Source organism: Phragmites australis, chromosome 15 (genome assembly GCF_958298935.1).
Source record: "Phragmites australis chromosome 15, lpPhrAust1.1, whole genome shotgun sequence".
Classification (NCBI taxonomy): domain Eukaryota; kingdom Viridiplantae; phylum Streptophyta; class Magnoliopsida; order Poales; family Poaceae; genus Phragmites; species Phragmites australis.
In genome coordinates, this window is record NC_084935.1 from 8,771,165 (window position 1) to 8,785,335 (window position 14,171).

The 14,171-nt window shown below is 44.6% G+C and overlaps 1 protein-coding gene across 4 annotated transcripts; it reads left to right on the top strand.

Moving 5' to 3' along the window:
• The first annotated feature begins 2,367 nt into the window (after nucleotides 1-2,367).
• On the top strand, nucleotides 2,368-10,504 carry LOC133892431 (tyrosyl-DNA phosphodiesterase 1). 4 transcript variants are annotated; one of them, XM_062333197.1, is made up of 16 exons: nucleotides 2,368-2,858; nucleotides 3,093-3,284; nucleotides 3,395-3,667; nucleotides 4,374-4,592; nucleotides 4,989-5,049; nucleotides 5,322-5,398; nucleotides 5,474-5,731; nucleotides 6,316-6,405; nucleotides 7,058-7,192; nucleotides 7,689-7,838; nucleotides 8,448-8,551; nucleotides 9,310-9,363; nucleotides 9,445-9,535; nucleotides 9,712-9,789; nucleotides 9,885-10,026; nucleotides 10,095-10,504. In XM_062333197.1, the coding sequence occupies exons 1-16, from the start codon at nucleotides 2,841-2,843 to the stop codon at nucleotides 10,166-10,168; spliced, it is 2,016 nt and encodes a 671-aa protein (XP_062189181.1). In that variant the 5' UTR covers nucleotides 2,368-2,840; the 3' UTR covers nucleotides 10,169-10,504. The 4 variants fall into 4 exon arrangements, 3 of the variants coding, with proteins under 3 accessions (XP_062189181.1, XP_062189182.1, XP_062189183.1); XR_009904377.1 differs by lacking the exon at nucleotides 8,448-8,551; XM_062333199.1 differs by lacking the exon at nucleotides 2,368-2,858 and having other exon boundaries at nucleotides 3,150-3,284; nucleotides 3,373-3,667.
• Nucleotides 10,505-14,171: the final 3,667 nt, after the last annotated feature.

A 14,171-nucleotide genomic window follows, 5' to 3' on the forward strand; every position in this document is an offset into this window, starting at 1 on the left:
GCCCATAGCCACGTCTGTTGACCCAAGTCTGTATTCTATTCTTCAATGTCCATCCCATTTGGTTCTGCTTCTCTTTTTATGCCTTGATCCTCTCCAGCACACAAAGCCAAAGGCCAGCCCAGTAGGCCAGCCCAGTAGTCTAGCCCATAGCCACGTCTGTTGACCCAATGTCCGTGACACTTTGTTGTTGTTGTCATTTGTTTCAGCTGTGCGGAGTAGCTCTGTCTGAGTTTGGGAGTTAGCATTGGTATTGTTTTGTTGGTTCGACTTCTTGCTTTATTTTTTAAGCTGGTTAGACGTCTTGGAAGCTCTGAATAAAGCTTGGCACTGGACTTTGTGTAGTTGTGCCTAAAACAGGGGGAAAAAGGTCCTACAATTTCAAAGATTAGAGCCAATTTCCCCAATTCTTGAATGCACGTTGAGTGCTCAAACACTCTCCATGTTCAAAGAATAGCAAATTCTTCCTATGTTCGCATGCATCCAACAATCCTAACTAAGGCAATATAGCTACTTGACTACTTTGAACTAAATCCAACACTACGAGCTACTGAGTTCCAATCAATCCGACGAAAACTTCATTTGTATCATGTTCTTGGTTGCTATGGCCAACGAAACCCGACCCAAATATCACGACACAGGGAAGCCAGAATCATGTCGGAAGTCACAAGCAATAATCTCTCTAAGCAATCGATGTAGTAGGAAAACAGCCCCTGTGTCGCTCCCTGGGATGGCACAGGCGGCCGCCAGACCCGCACGCTGCCAGGCGTTTCCTCCACCCCTCCCACCTCGCCGCCGCCTGAGCAAGCCACTGGAAGCCCGCACGGCTGCAAGGACGGCGACGGCTGGGCCACGCTCTCTCGCGGCGCCGTGGGGGGCTCTCGAGCTCGGCAAAGTGGCGGTGCCCGGCAAACGCGGCCGAAGGTGAAAGCTAGCGGTGAGGGAAGCCGACTTGGTGGTGGCCAATTGGATCTGTGCGCGGCGACCGGGGTCGCATCGATGGTGGCCGGATCCATGTGTCGTCAGTGTGGTAGCTCCTGAATCCCCCATGGGACGATATGGTGGTGGTCGGATTCAGGCTTTGATGGCCAGATCCGACACAGGGCGGCGCAGATCTAGGTGGCTACAGGCGTAGCGGCTCGTGGCAGTGCGACCTCGCGTGCAAAGGTGCGGGGCGGTGGCGGCAGTGGTGGGTGATGGAGCGACAGTGTGGTAGTGGCACTGTGTTGCGGGCGACGGCGGTGGTGTGGTGGTGACGGTGTGGTAGCGAGGAGGCCGGTGGAGGTTGGCAACGACAGCAGCAAAGCTCGTGGCACGGAAGAGGTTCTAGGTGTACAACAGTGTGGATCGAGGTGCAACCATGTGGTGTTGCGACGGTGTGGTGGTTAGAGGCGCTATAATGCTCGGTTTCATGCAGGTGCGATGGGGACCGGAGGCGAGAGCATTCCTCGTTCGCTGGTGGTGGGCCTACAGGGTATGGCGGCTTGACGGCAGCCATTCCAGCATTGCGACGAGCAGTTTCGGCGACATTCGGCCGTGCTCGACTGCGTGCGGTGATGGCGGGTGGAGTTCGTGGTTGGAGTCCGCCAGGGAGTTAGGTTGCTGTTACTGGTGGCATCCAGACGACTACGCGCATGGTGTGGTCGTGAGTTTTTGGTGGCGGCATGACGGAAGACAACTGTGCACGGGTGCAAGGTGGTGCCGCACATCTCAATGGCAAAGCAAACCGGATCCAAGGTGTGGTGTTTGGCGGCGGGTGCGGGGTGGCGCCCGTGCGCTGTGTTTGAGGCGACGAGAGGTTGAGGCGACCTCGGAGGTGACCGGATCTGGTGCAGTGCTTCGGTCGGTAGGTCTATGCGGTGTTGCAGTGGCACTATGACGATGGGTCCCGCATAGCAGCGGCTTTCTCGGTGCGGTGCGGTCTACTTCGTGTTGGTTTCTGACGACGCTCAGTCGCGACCAGGGTTTCGATGACTGCGTGTGAGTTGAGGGGTGTTGGGGCAGACGACGGCATGGTGGTGCGGTAGCGCCTAGCCCTGCATGGCGGCGGCTAGTTCGGTACTCGCCAGTCGGATGGTGTGGTGGGCGGGCGCTGTCATGGTGGTTCGTTTCTGTTGACGACGCATGTTGTGGTCCTATGTCGAACCGGCCGAGTGGATAGTTGCTGCAATTGCTTATTGTTTAGTTGTTGCATTTGCTGTTTTTTCTTTTCTTGATTATAGTCTCCTAGGACTATACTTTTGTATTTCTTACTGCTTTATCACTAGAAACGGGCACTATCCGGTGCCCTTCGTTTTTTTAAAAAAATATCGGAAGTCACAAATCGCAGCCACGGCTCGAAAATTGGAATCAATCAAGTCAAATTAGGGATTGCGGTACGAGAAGCAGTACCTCCGTAGCTACCACGCCGATCTCGCCTGGCAGCGCGCTCGCGCATCCGACCACGCAGCTCGCGCTCCACCGCCGGCACCGCTCGCGCCCCTGCCGCCGCCTCCAGATAGGCACGCGCCTTCGCCACTCGTCTTCCAGTTCCCAAGCGATTAGTTCGCGGGTCGCTGCATCTCTTGTTCCGAAAAGCACAGAGAATTTATGCAGAAAAATTTCTGTAATTACATATAACTCCTTCGACGTCCTTCCCTTCCCACTTTCTTTGGATTTGCCAGGGACTTGGTAGGAATTAACGTATTTGGAGGGTGCGGATCGAATATTTTGAAAGCGGCGCCACGTGCATTCGGCCTGCAGCCTTCGTCGTCGCCTTCCCCATTCTCCTCTTTCTAAGCTAGGCTTGGGATTATGGGGTATGTGATACGGAGTCCTAGGGTTTAGGGCTTTAGGCCTCCCTCATGGCGTCTGCATCTCGAGTAAGTCACCGTCTCTCTCTCTCTCTCTCTCTGCGATTTGGTCGTTGGGGTGGTGGGGTTTGTTATTGGAAACGGCTCAATCGTCGAATCTCTCCAGTGCAACGACCCATCTGTTAGTCAAGATCTATTGCACGGTCCAAAATTTGGGAAAATTTTGGGGTTGGAGGGGTTCCAATGCGCGTGGACGATGTATTGCATTCTGTTGAAGTGATATGCTATGTGATGGTTCTGCAGGTCAGGGTTGGCACTCTAGTACCCCTTGTCAAGGACAATGCTGGCTCATCAAATGGATCCGTATCAAGCATTCCCATCTTCGAGGGGTCCAATGTCATCGGGAGGAACCATTTGGTGGTCGTCGACAAGAGGGTCAGCCGCAAGCATCTGAGCCTCCATGCCTCTGCTGACGGCTCCATTGATGTCGTAGTGGTGAGTATGATAAAATATGGGTGATAGTTGACGGTGCCACGCAGTTGTGCTCCGATGGGCTTTTGATTCGGAAAATAAGTTGCTGTAGTTCTACGTCGACGGATTTGCAGGAAGGACCAAATCCTATCGTTGTTCGATCAGAGGGGCAGAGGAGGAAGGTTTGTGCTCAAGAGAAAGCCAAGATTACACATGATGATGTCCTGGAACTGATTCCAGGTGATTATTTCGTGAAATATGTGGATATGGCTGATGAACATAGAAGGTCTGTACCAATTGATTTGAGTGGCTTAAAGAAGGGAAAGAGGCATAGTGAGGAAGATAGTGCAGCTGTCAAACGGAATCGGCAGATTATGGAAGATGAGGCTTTGGCAAGAACACTACAGGTTAGCTAATGTTATATTTTTGTTGCCAATCCATTTGTTTGATGTTTGCATAACTGACAGGAGGCTAATCCATGGTCTTTATGACTTATGAGAGTTATATTGGGGTGATGTCTTGCTGTTATTCACTGCAATTACAGAATTTCAGGCTCTGCTTGTTCTTGGCAATACTCACCCATCCATTTATTTGATGTTTGTTTATTATATGTGGCCAATCAATGATCTTTACAAGAATCGTGTTGGGGTGATCCTATGGTTATTGGCTATGTTTACAGAATTTCTAGCTCTGCTTATTCTGGGAAATACTCGGGTTGAGTGGAAAAAAAAAATGCTCCTAGCATCTAGCACAGCTGAGTAAAAAAGATAGTACCTGCCAATGCTCACACATTTTTGAAAACACCTTATAGTGTTGATCAAGTGAATCCAATATGCCAAAACAGTTGGTTTATCATATAGATAGCTATCTATGTATTTACTTCTAATAGGAATAAAGTTATGCCTTAATACATCTCCAGGACTACTGGCATGCTGTGTGCAAAACAGTGTAGGGTGAACTCCTAAACAAACATGGTGTTGATCCCTTTTGCTTGTGGAGTATTGGAATTCATATTTCTATAGTCTTTCCCTATGTAAAATCATCAGTAGACCATCAAATTATTCTCATTGCAGTACTATCTTACATTTCTTTGTGTATTTGCTATATAATCAGGAGAGCATTGCAGAAGAGAGCACAACTGTTTCTGACATGGCTTCTGGTCAAACATTAAGTCCGCTTGACAGTGCTGGCTCTTCCAAGAGAAGTAACGAGAGAATTCACTCTGTTGGTCCTTTGAAAGATGTACTCTCGTTAACTTTTCGCCTCATGCGTGTCCAAGGTCTTCCATCATGGGCTAACACTTCCTCAGTTACTGTTCAGGATGTCATACAGGTATTGCTCATTCAACTGATGTGAAATCATTGGTGGAAAGTACATGTTTTGCTGGATCAACTAATTTTTCTGAGTCTGTCATGCAACAGCTTCATTCAGATAACCTCTGTTGTTGACATGATTGTTGCATTATATGATCAATTCCTTAATCCTTAACCTTCTAAAAGCATGCATGACAACACTTCTGCGCACCATGCCCTCATTCTCACCAGCATTTGCTGGATACCCTATATGATACAAATGCAAGCAAAAAGAGCTTGGCTGATCTGCAGTTCTGCGTGATTTTACCTTTCTTCCATATTATTTCACAACTTTCATCATTTTCACACTGTATCCTGATATTGCCTCATTCAACTGAGAAGCATACTAGTTCTTATACCGTGAATGAATTGTTAGGGTGAAGTGCTTCTTGCTGTACTCTCAGATTATATGGTGGACATTGACTGGTTGCTTACTGGTAAGTTATTTATGCTACAAGTAAGGCTACTTATGTTCATTATGGTACCTGATTTGTAATAAAATATAAAGCCTTGTTAAAGGGCAGTAGGGCTAAAGCTGTTTCCTATGCAAGGATACAAACTCTCTAGTTAAAGATATGGCTTTACTCGAGGATGTTGGCAACTCATGCTCAGTTTATTGTGTTTCATATGCAGTGAAATGTCAATGTGCTTTTTTTCCTCATTTTCTGCACTATTCATTTTTTATGTAATTAGATGCTGCATTGTCCAGCTTGTCCAAGTTTGAGGAGAGTTCCGCATGTCCTAGTCATACATGGAGAAGATGGTGCTTCATTGGAGCTTTTGAAGGTAACAAAATCTCTAAAACCATTTATCATCTTGTTTGTTTCTTTTTCTCACTTCACATTCATGCTTGGGTGGCAGAAACTGAAGCCTGCAAACTGGATCCTCCACAAACCCCCGCTCCCAATTTCATTTGGAACACATCATTCCAAGGCCATGCTACTTGTATATCCTCAAGGGATTCGTGTTGTTGTGCACACAGCGAATATGATATATGTTGACTGGAATAACAAAAGCCAGGGGCTGTGGATGCAAGACTTTCCCTGGAAAGATGCAAAGGATATCAATAAAAAAATTCCATTTGAAAACGATCTGGTTGATTATCTCAGTGCACTTAAGGTAGCCGGTTATTTTCTGTTTGATGCTGGTATGAACATGTAATTATAGTATTGTTTCAGACTTTTGGTCCACATGTTAAATGTTTAGAAATTTAAATGTTGTTTTCTTACTGATGGATTGAAATTAGAAGTTCAAAAGCCATCAGTTTCTCGATCTTATCAAAGAAAGGAGAAAATAATTAAGTGCATTCTTCAGAAAATCACATAGTGTTTTGTGAGACTACTGAATGAGTACTCAAAGGAAGTCAAAGTTCCCATGTTACTGTTGAATGGGGGAATACGCACTTCATGATTTTGTCGGAGAGGTCCATGAATTGTCGGCAACATACTGTAAACTTAATTATAGTGACACAAAATAGATGGCCCTTGTCTTATCTGTTTCTAAAAGCAGGCACCATGACCAATCCTAACATAATTAATTATCTTGGAACTGTCTAGATTATAGAAATCCCCTCCTTATTGTTCATTCTGAATATCTGACTACTACTTTTCTTGTACTAGTTTGTTTCCCCTACAGCTGCAGTTCTATTAAACTCATCTTTTGTATGATAAGTAGCAAAGTGAATTGTTCTCATGACAATGCAGTGGCCTGAGTTCAGGGTAAACCTCCCCGTGGTTGGTGATGTCAACATCAATGCAGCATTCTTTAGGAAATTTGATTATAGTAGCTCAATGGTTAGTATAATTCTTTGGCCTCTCTGCTACTTTAAATCAAAGTATACAGTGCTGATCCCTGAATACCTTGTGTTGTCCCCAACTAGTAGCCTGATATGAAAATGTATACCCCAAAAAAAGGGCATTTGCCATATGAAATCATGCTACCACTTTTGTCTAAATGTCATTTGGGTTAGCATGACTCTACAAATTCTTTCTTTGTTCAATAAATGATGGATTAATCGCAATTACTTAATCATATGACCGTTGACACTGAGTTATGTTTACACACAAATTGCTGATCTGTAAGGTTTTTGTCATGCAAAATGAATAATAGATTTTGTCATTATGAGTGGCTTTTGGCTGCTCTTCCTATAGAGCATTCATTGTATCGAAGGATTTTCCATTTTGGTTTGTGAAAACTCATTCTATTATTCCTTTGCTATCCAGTTTGGTATTCTACCTTCCTCCCCCACTGCATTAACAGACAACCCACTTTCCACACAACGGCGCACCACAGCTCCAGCATGAGCATGTGTGGCTGTGTTTTGATGGGATTTACTTCCAAGCACAAATATACATGGAAACATAAGCACACTAGCAGACATGTAGCTCATCCTTTAAAGCTTTTTTGTACATAATTTAATCTCAACTGATTTTACGTTGTTTGCAGGTCAGGTTGATTGGATCAGTTCCTGGTTATCATGTGGGCCCCAATATTAAAAAGTGGGGCCATATGAAGCTTAGGAGCATCCTTGAAGAATGCATGTTTGAAAAACAATTTTGTAAGTCCCCTCTGATTTATCAGGTACGTTTTGTCCATTTATCCATTTGTTAGGTTGCAAAATGCTGTGGTAAATATATTTAGTAATTCTTGAATCTTGATATAGGAATGCTTAATATTAAGAGTCAGAGTTGATATGTGTGCCCAGGTTTTCCTTAGGAATGCCATTCTAGTACCTGATCCCCACCACTTTGTTTCATACTAATGTCATTTGTAGAAGCTGTGCAAAATGTTGCAATGATGGATAAATAAAAGCATGAGAAAAGTTTCCTGTGTTGTATTACTGGACTGTATGGATTGCAGGATCTACATCAAACAATCAGCATGTACCGCCTTAGCAATTATATTTTCACTGCTGTGTCACTAAACAATTTGACTTAAATTCTGGCATTCATCTTCCCTTATCGTTTTAGTTAAAATTTTATAATGTATTTTTCATTATTTATTATTATCTCTCATCATAACCTCCCAACTTGAACCTCTTATAGGATGTTTAGCATTAGTTTATTCTTGAATGCAGTTTTCTTCCTTGGGATCACTTGATGAGAAATGGATGAGTGAATTTACATACTCATTGTCAGCTGGTAAATCAGACGATGGATCCCCACTAGGTATCGGGAAACCACTGATTGTCTGGCCTACGGTGGAGGATGTTAGGTGCTCGATAGAGGTTTGTATTTAAGTTCTGTAAAAGCTTGATAGTTTTGCTTCCAGTGTTCTGCATTATGAAACTCATGCTAATTGATTCTTGAATATATGGAATTACTATGACAAATATGAATATCATTGCTTGTTGCACATCTTTGATCTGTTGAGTGTTGATGACATGTTAGTAGTTTATGTGTAATGGACCGTAGTTCGTCAATGGGTAAACACCGCCGGGAGGATAGCTGGGCAGAGTCGACTTGGAGGGAGACTAGATTATAGATTGGAATGGGACTTCATTCTTTTTTGATTGATTCCTAATGAGTTGCAGCCGTGTGCCCTATATAGCCTAACGTGAGAAGCTAACAACCTTATCTCTTATCTAGCTTATCTCTATCTCTAATCCTATCTCTAACTAACTAATCCTATCTCCTCCTACACGTGAGGAGGGCTGGCCCCTGGCTGTTACCCCCATAACAAATATACCACGATTGTATCAGTACTGGCCTTGAGTACATAGGACATATGGTTTTTGCTCACAAAATGTGTTTCTAGTTTTTCATTAATGTTTTTAGCTTGGGTATCACCTGCCCCATTTTCCTGCTTTTGTTTGTATTTGATATTTCATATGTAGGGTTATGCGGCTGGTAGTTGCATTCCAAGCCCTCAAAAGAATGTTGAGAAGGATTTCTTGAGAAAATATTGGACCAGGTGGAAAGCAGACCATGTGGGTCGTTGGTATGCTCTCTTTTCCTGGAGTTACCAGAAAAGCTACGATATTGTTCAAATGAAATCCGATGATGAATAGCCCATCTGTAGGTTGCTATGTACCAGTTATCGAGTACCATAGCACCGCACGTGTTACAAGTTTCAGAATCGCACGATGCATAATCTTGTTCCACCGTTTTTGTATAGTGTAATATGGCATGTATCACAGAAGAATTTTCTTGGGCTGTTTGGTTTTGCCTCATGCTACCCATGTTTGAAAGACTGGTAGATTGGTGTTTTTGTCCTTTAATTAGGTGCCTTAGCCTTCAAAACTATTGCAGAAGTATAGCCAATATAGCTTTTCAAGAGAAACATTTAGTGGTGGGGTACTGCAGAAGTATAGGACTATAAGTAAAAGAAACTCTGGAAGGATAAGGGTAACTTTTCAAGATAGCAGATTGGGTCTCCATGTCTCTGTTTAATAGTAACTAAAAATCCTCTACTCCAGGTTAGGCCAGATAGATTTAGCTTTAGTTGACTAGACAATAAAGAATCTCTTTGTAACCTAAACAACAGCACTTGGTTGCAGTAGCAAGCATTGATTTTGTTTGCCTGTGTTTTTGTAGTATCTTAATCAAGTGGGTATATGCTCAATCAATTATACAGCCTACAAATAGCCTACAAAATATTGGCATCAGCTTTTAGATCTTTAAACGTTCTTCTCTTTAAAGTAGAAGTGTTTATTATTGATACGAACTGACATTCTGATCTTTTGTTTATTTTACCAGTCGTGCTATGCCTCATATAAAAACTTTTACTCGTTACAATGGTCAAAATATCGCGTGAGTTTCCGCACAACCTCTTTGGAACTCTATTTTTTTCTCTGGATGGTCACTATCTGAAATCTTGCCCACCTCCATCAGATGGTTTCTGCTTACCTCATCAAATTTAAGCAAAGCTGCTTGGGGTGCGCTGCAGAAGAACAATACACAGCTCATGATACGCTCATACGAGGTACACAATTCGGTTGCTTTCTTGCATTTTCATGATATTTTCCTGCGATGCAAGATTATAGAACATGTAATACTCAGTTATAGACCAGGAATAGTTACCTACTGGTTGTGAATGGTCCATGATCATCATAGAGTCATTGCTTAATGCTTATGCCTCGTCATTTGATCTCTGTTCAGTTAGGTGTATTGTTCCTGCCCCAAACTCTCCAGTGTGTACGACAATTTTCATGCACGGAGAAGAATCGCTCAAACCTGGTAGTAGCAAATCGTTCATTATTAGAGAATCATTTAATTATCTCTGTGCAAATCTTTCTCTGTCATCACATTTCCTTTTTTACGTGTATACCCAGGGCAGCCTCGTTGTGGGCGAGAAGATCAAGACAAAGCTGGTCACGCTTTGCTGGAAAGGCGATGAAGAGAAAGAACTATCTACTGAAATAGTCAGATTGCCCGTGCCATACCAACTCCCTCCACAACCTTACGGCTCAGAAGGTCAGCTGCTATCTTAATGATTGGAATATTTTGATCTTAAAACTCTAAAATGTTCCATTTGATTTCAGATGTCCCTTGGTCATGGGATCGGAGGTACACAAAGAAAGATGTGTACGGTTCAGTCTGGCCGCACCATGGCTAGCTACGCTGTATACTACTGATGGTTCTGGACCCTGTTCCAGTGTCAATGGCGAAAAAGCCAGTGGTTATGGTACCGAGGCTAACTCAGTTGATTTAGGATGTGGATGTACATCTAGATCATCTAAGTTCGAGCCCTGTTGACTCTGAATTTTGTTGTCTTTTTTATTGACAATATCACTTAGTTACTCTAGATTGGTCGAGTTTTTTTATAAAGTCAGTAGGCCCGGATTTGTCACGTCCCAGTTACCTGGCCACTCGACCGGCTACAAGGGAAATCATGAGCCATGTAGCATTGGATATTTTCAACTTATCGAAGCAATGGGCATTTTTCATCTTATTGAGACGCGCACGAAATGTCATTGGCTGCTTGCCGTTGTAATGTTTATGCGCCGACCTATCTTGATCGAACTTATTCCGTGCAAAACGTCATGCTCCTATGAAGCGCGATCTGAAATAAAGTTGGCCTGTACTTGCCAACAGTCGTAGTATACTCGAGAGTCTATATTGCTGATTCTTGCGGCTGTCCCCCCCCCCCCCCACATCCTGTATTTTTGGAACTGCCAGGTGGTGAAACCAGGTCAAATAGTTGTGGCAAAATCACTCGTAAAAGACCTTCAGGGATCTTTTAGGAACTAAACAGTGCCGGATTCAGAGAAAAATTAGAGGTTCTCACTTTTCTTCTTCCTCCTTATCTTTTTTTCTTCTCTTCTATGCTCTTCTATGCCTAAAAATTATAGAGGGCTTTCAAGTGTGCCCCAGGTACGGGGGCTCCTGTGGATCCGCCACTGGAACCGAACACAGAGTATACTTCATGCAGTTTATACCTTTTGCCACTTGATTCGTGAATTCTCATATTCTGTCTTACCTCTGATTTGGCCTGGCTTTAGCATTTCACTCTGAGAGATCATGATCATCACGATGACCTAACAACTGAGCTTAGTGTAGCGCTCGAAACATTGTCGGCGCGGTGCGGTGAAACCACTCGCCAAACCAACCACGGGCAAGCCCAGCGCGCTCTTCAGGCCGTCCGCTACGGGGGCGCGTCTCGCCTGGTACAGCTGCATGCGCGTCCAAGAAACGACGCCGACGCGTGGTCCGCTGGGTTCGGCAGGTTCAGCTCACGGAGAGCGCGCCGCTGCAGTTACCGCCCGCGTCGGACGGGGGCCGCCACGATGAGAGGGCACGCCTGAGCGAGCGCGCTCTGCGTCCCGGACGCAACGCAACGCGGCGCCACCCACCAACCGACCAGACGCCGGAACGAATCGCGAGCACGTAGCAGGGTACGCGCGTGCTCCCGCGTCCCCGTCGCCCTACTCCTGCGCGTCCGCCCTACGCCGACCCCGGCGGGCCCCGCGGGAACGCGATGCCGCCTACGGGCTACGGCTGCGAGGCCCCGCCCCCACGTGAAGCCCCATCCGCGCGGACGGGTAGGGTAGAGGCGCTGGCCGGCCGGCGGGCGGGGCCCAGGCCGCGCTGGCCCTGCGTGACGCTGATCGAGCGGTGCCGCGCCGCGAATCTTCCTCGGTCACGCGGAATCCGATCCGTCCGTCTCGTCGACGGGTCCTCTCTCTCGCGTAGGGCTCGGGAGGTCGCTCCCGATCCGGGAGATCATCGCGCCACGCCAGACGCTGCTGTTGCCGTCTGATTAGTCAAATAATTAATTAACTAATTAGTCGCATTTGTTATTGGTAATCCCACGGTTAGGCATCGTCTGGTGCTGGTTTGGATGACCATTCGCGTACGTCGGTTGTATGATTCGGATTCTCTGTGCATGCAGCTCTGGCGCCGTGCCCCCCCCCCCCCCCCCCCACAACCTTTTTGCGAAAGCTTTCCCATTGGAACATGATGGCCGAATTCTAAAGTGAGACTGCGAGAGAGAAAGAGCTGTGCGATTAGCCGATTACTATGCCTGGTATACCAATTTTAAGGACAAAATTTGTTCCATTGCTGACTCTAATTATCGGGACACTGTAAATCCGCAGTTAACTATATTAAGGATTAGCGAGAGCAACCAAATCATGTGAACAAAATTAAAAAAATCAATTGGTTCATAATTCAATCTCCTATGCGACGGATTTTATATTTCAGCTTGCATTTATCCAAAGTAAAGTATAGCAGTTAACTATTGTGGGACGAGCCGATTAAATAGTATTCTAATTAATCATCAGAATGATTATTGGTTTAATCACGACCATAATGATTAATTGGAATATTATTTCGATAGTCTCGACACATGTTCTGTGTCCAAAATCAGAACACATATTTTTTCAACATATAACATCATAACAAAACTTAAGAAAAAACGAGTAATTAAATTATATTACAAATTCCTAAACATTTAACCATTTATAACAATTTATATCAAAAGAGCGTTACGAGGAGAAATAATAGATTAACTCCTAATCAAACTAAAAACTACATAGCGAAAGATTGCAACATTTATCAATACCAAAAGCTAGGTGAAACTATATGCCCTTAGGCTTCATCCAAAAGCACGTCACACGAGTAGCTTGCACTACTCATTCCAGTAATCTACATCGACTGGCGTAAAGTAGCTAAACATGAGCTCCTCCTCACCGGTAGAACCTGAAAGAGTAGCGTGAGTACGAAGATACTCGCAAAACTTAATCCATAATTGGTGAAAATAATGATCCGATTCCAAGGATTATGCATTGAGTCATTAGCAAGAAGTAGGCCAAAAGGTTAAGTAAATTCACATGAGTAAGCAATCTTAACACCTATATGTGAGAACCTATACTTAACCACATAAACATTTCTACTATGTACTCATCGACTTGCATATAAACGTAAATAGAACCATTTCATAGACATAACTGTAAATCAAACCATCTCAAACCCATCTCGTCCAACCATACTACACATCTTACATTCGCAATTCTACGACTGTTGCAAATGGATAGAAGTATTCTCATGACTGAGAGTGCAGCACATGCACGGTCCGAACACATAAAACCCTCAAAATGAGATCTAGACCTAGCTTTCCCATGATTTTCTGGTCAAAATCAAAACGGCGTCCAGCTAGAGCTAGGAATCAATGAGGAAATGGTAGGGGATGTTTACCTCGGCGTTGAGGAACTTTGTATTAGATTAGAATCCTCCAGAGAAGCCTCGATCCATCAATTGGACTCCCGGAGGGTGATTGGGCTCGCGAAGGAAGAAACATCGAGGAAACCCTTTCGACGGGGAGGAAAGGGGGAAGAAACTCGGGGAAGTCCTCCGGGAAGCTCAGGGAAGTTCCCACCTTCGATCTCCAGCCTTCAAATGCGACGAACAAATCACACCCTCTCTCTAGGGTTTTGGCAAGGCAAGAGAGTGAGAGAGGCATGGGAGAAGAGAGAGTGACGGAGAGAGGTGATAAACCACTTAATGGAGCCTCTGCGCGCTGACAGTCAGACCGCAGGAAGCCCTGGTCAGACCGCGAGAGCGGTTTGGTACTGAAAGTCTCATGCCTTTTTTCTTTTTCTTATTCCTTTTTTTTCTAATATCTATGGGTCTCTCCTAACTAGTTTCTAAGCCATTTTCACTCTCAAATACTCATATGTATATGGGGAAAATACGTGAAGGTTCAAAACACATAACTTTTAAAATGCGTTTAAACTTGAATTGATAATCAATTGCACAAAACATAATGCAACCATGATTAGGCCTGCCTAATTACATAAATAACATTTTGGGATGTGACAACCCCCTCTCTGAAAAGAATCTCGACCTGACATTCAGCAAATGAAAAGGAGAAGGTGATGATGATGAAGTGGAAGGGGATCTCCCACAATGGAAAAGAATTTTGTTGAAATTCATCGACGGGATGAAATGATAGCCATTGGGCCTTCACATGAGCTAGCGGTCAGACCGCAGCTAAGCTCGGTCAGACTGTGACTCGGTTAGACTGCGGGGATGGCAGTTAGACTCAAATCTATATAGAAAGTTTTGAGCTTTAAATGCTTCTGGCAGTCAGACCGACAGACCAACAACGGTTAGACCGC

Excerpts from the sequence above, each read along its gene's own strand:
- LOC133892431 (XM_062333197.1), top strand. Across the intron at positions 5,399-5,473 it reads CTTCATTGGAGCTTTTGAAG|AAACTGAAGCCTGCAAACTG; the intron begins GTAACAAAATCT and ends CTTGGGTGGCAG. Across the intron at positions 9,364-9,444 it reads TACAATGGTCAAAATATCGC|ATGGTTTCTGCTTACCTCAT; the intron begins GTGAGTTTCCGC and ends CACCTCCATCAG.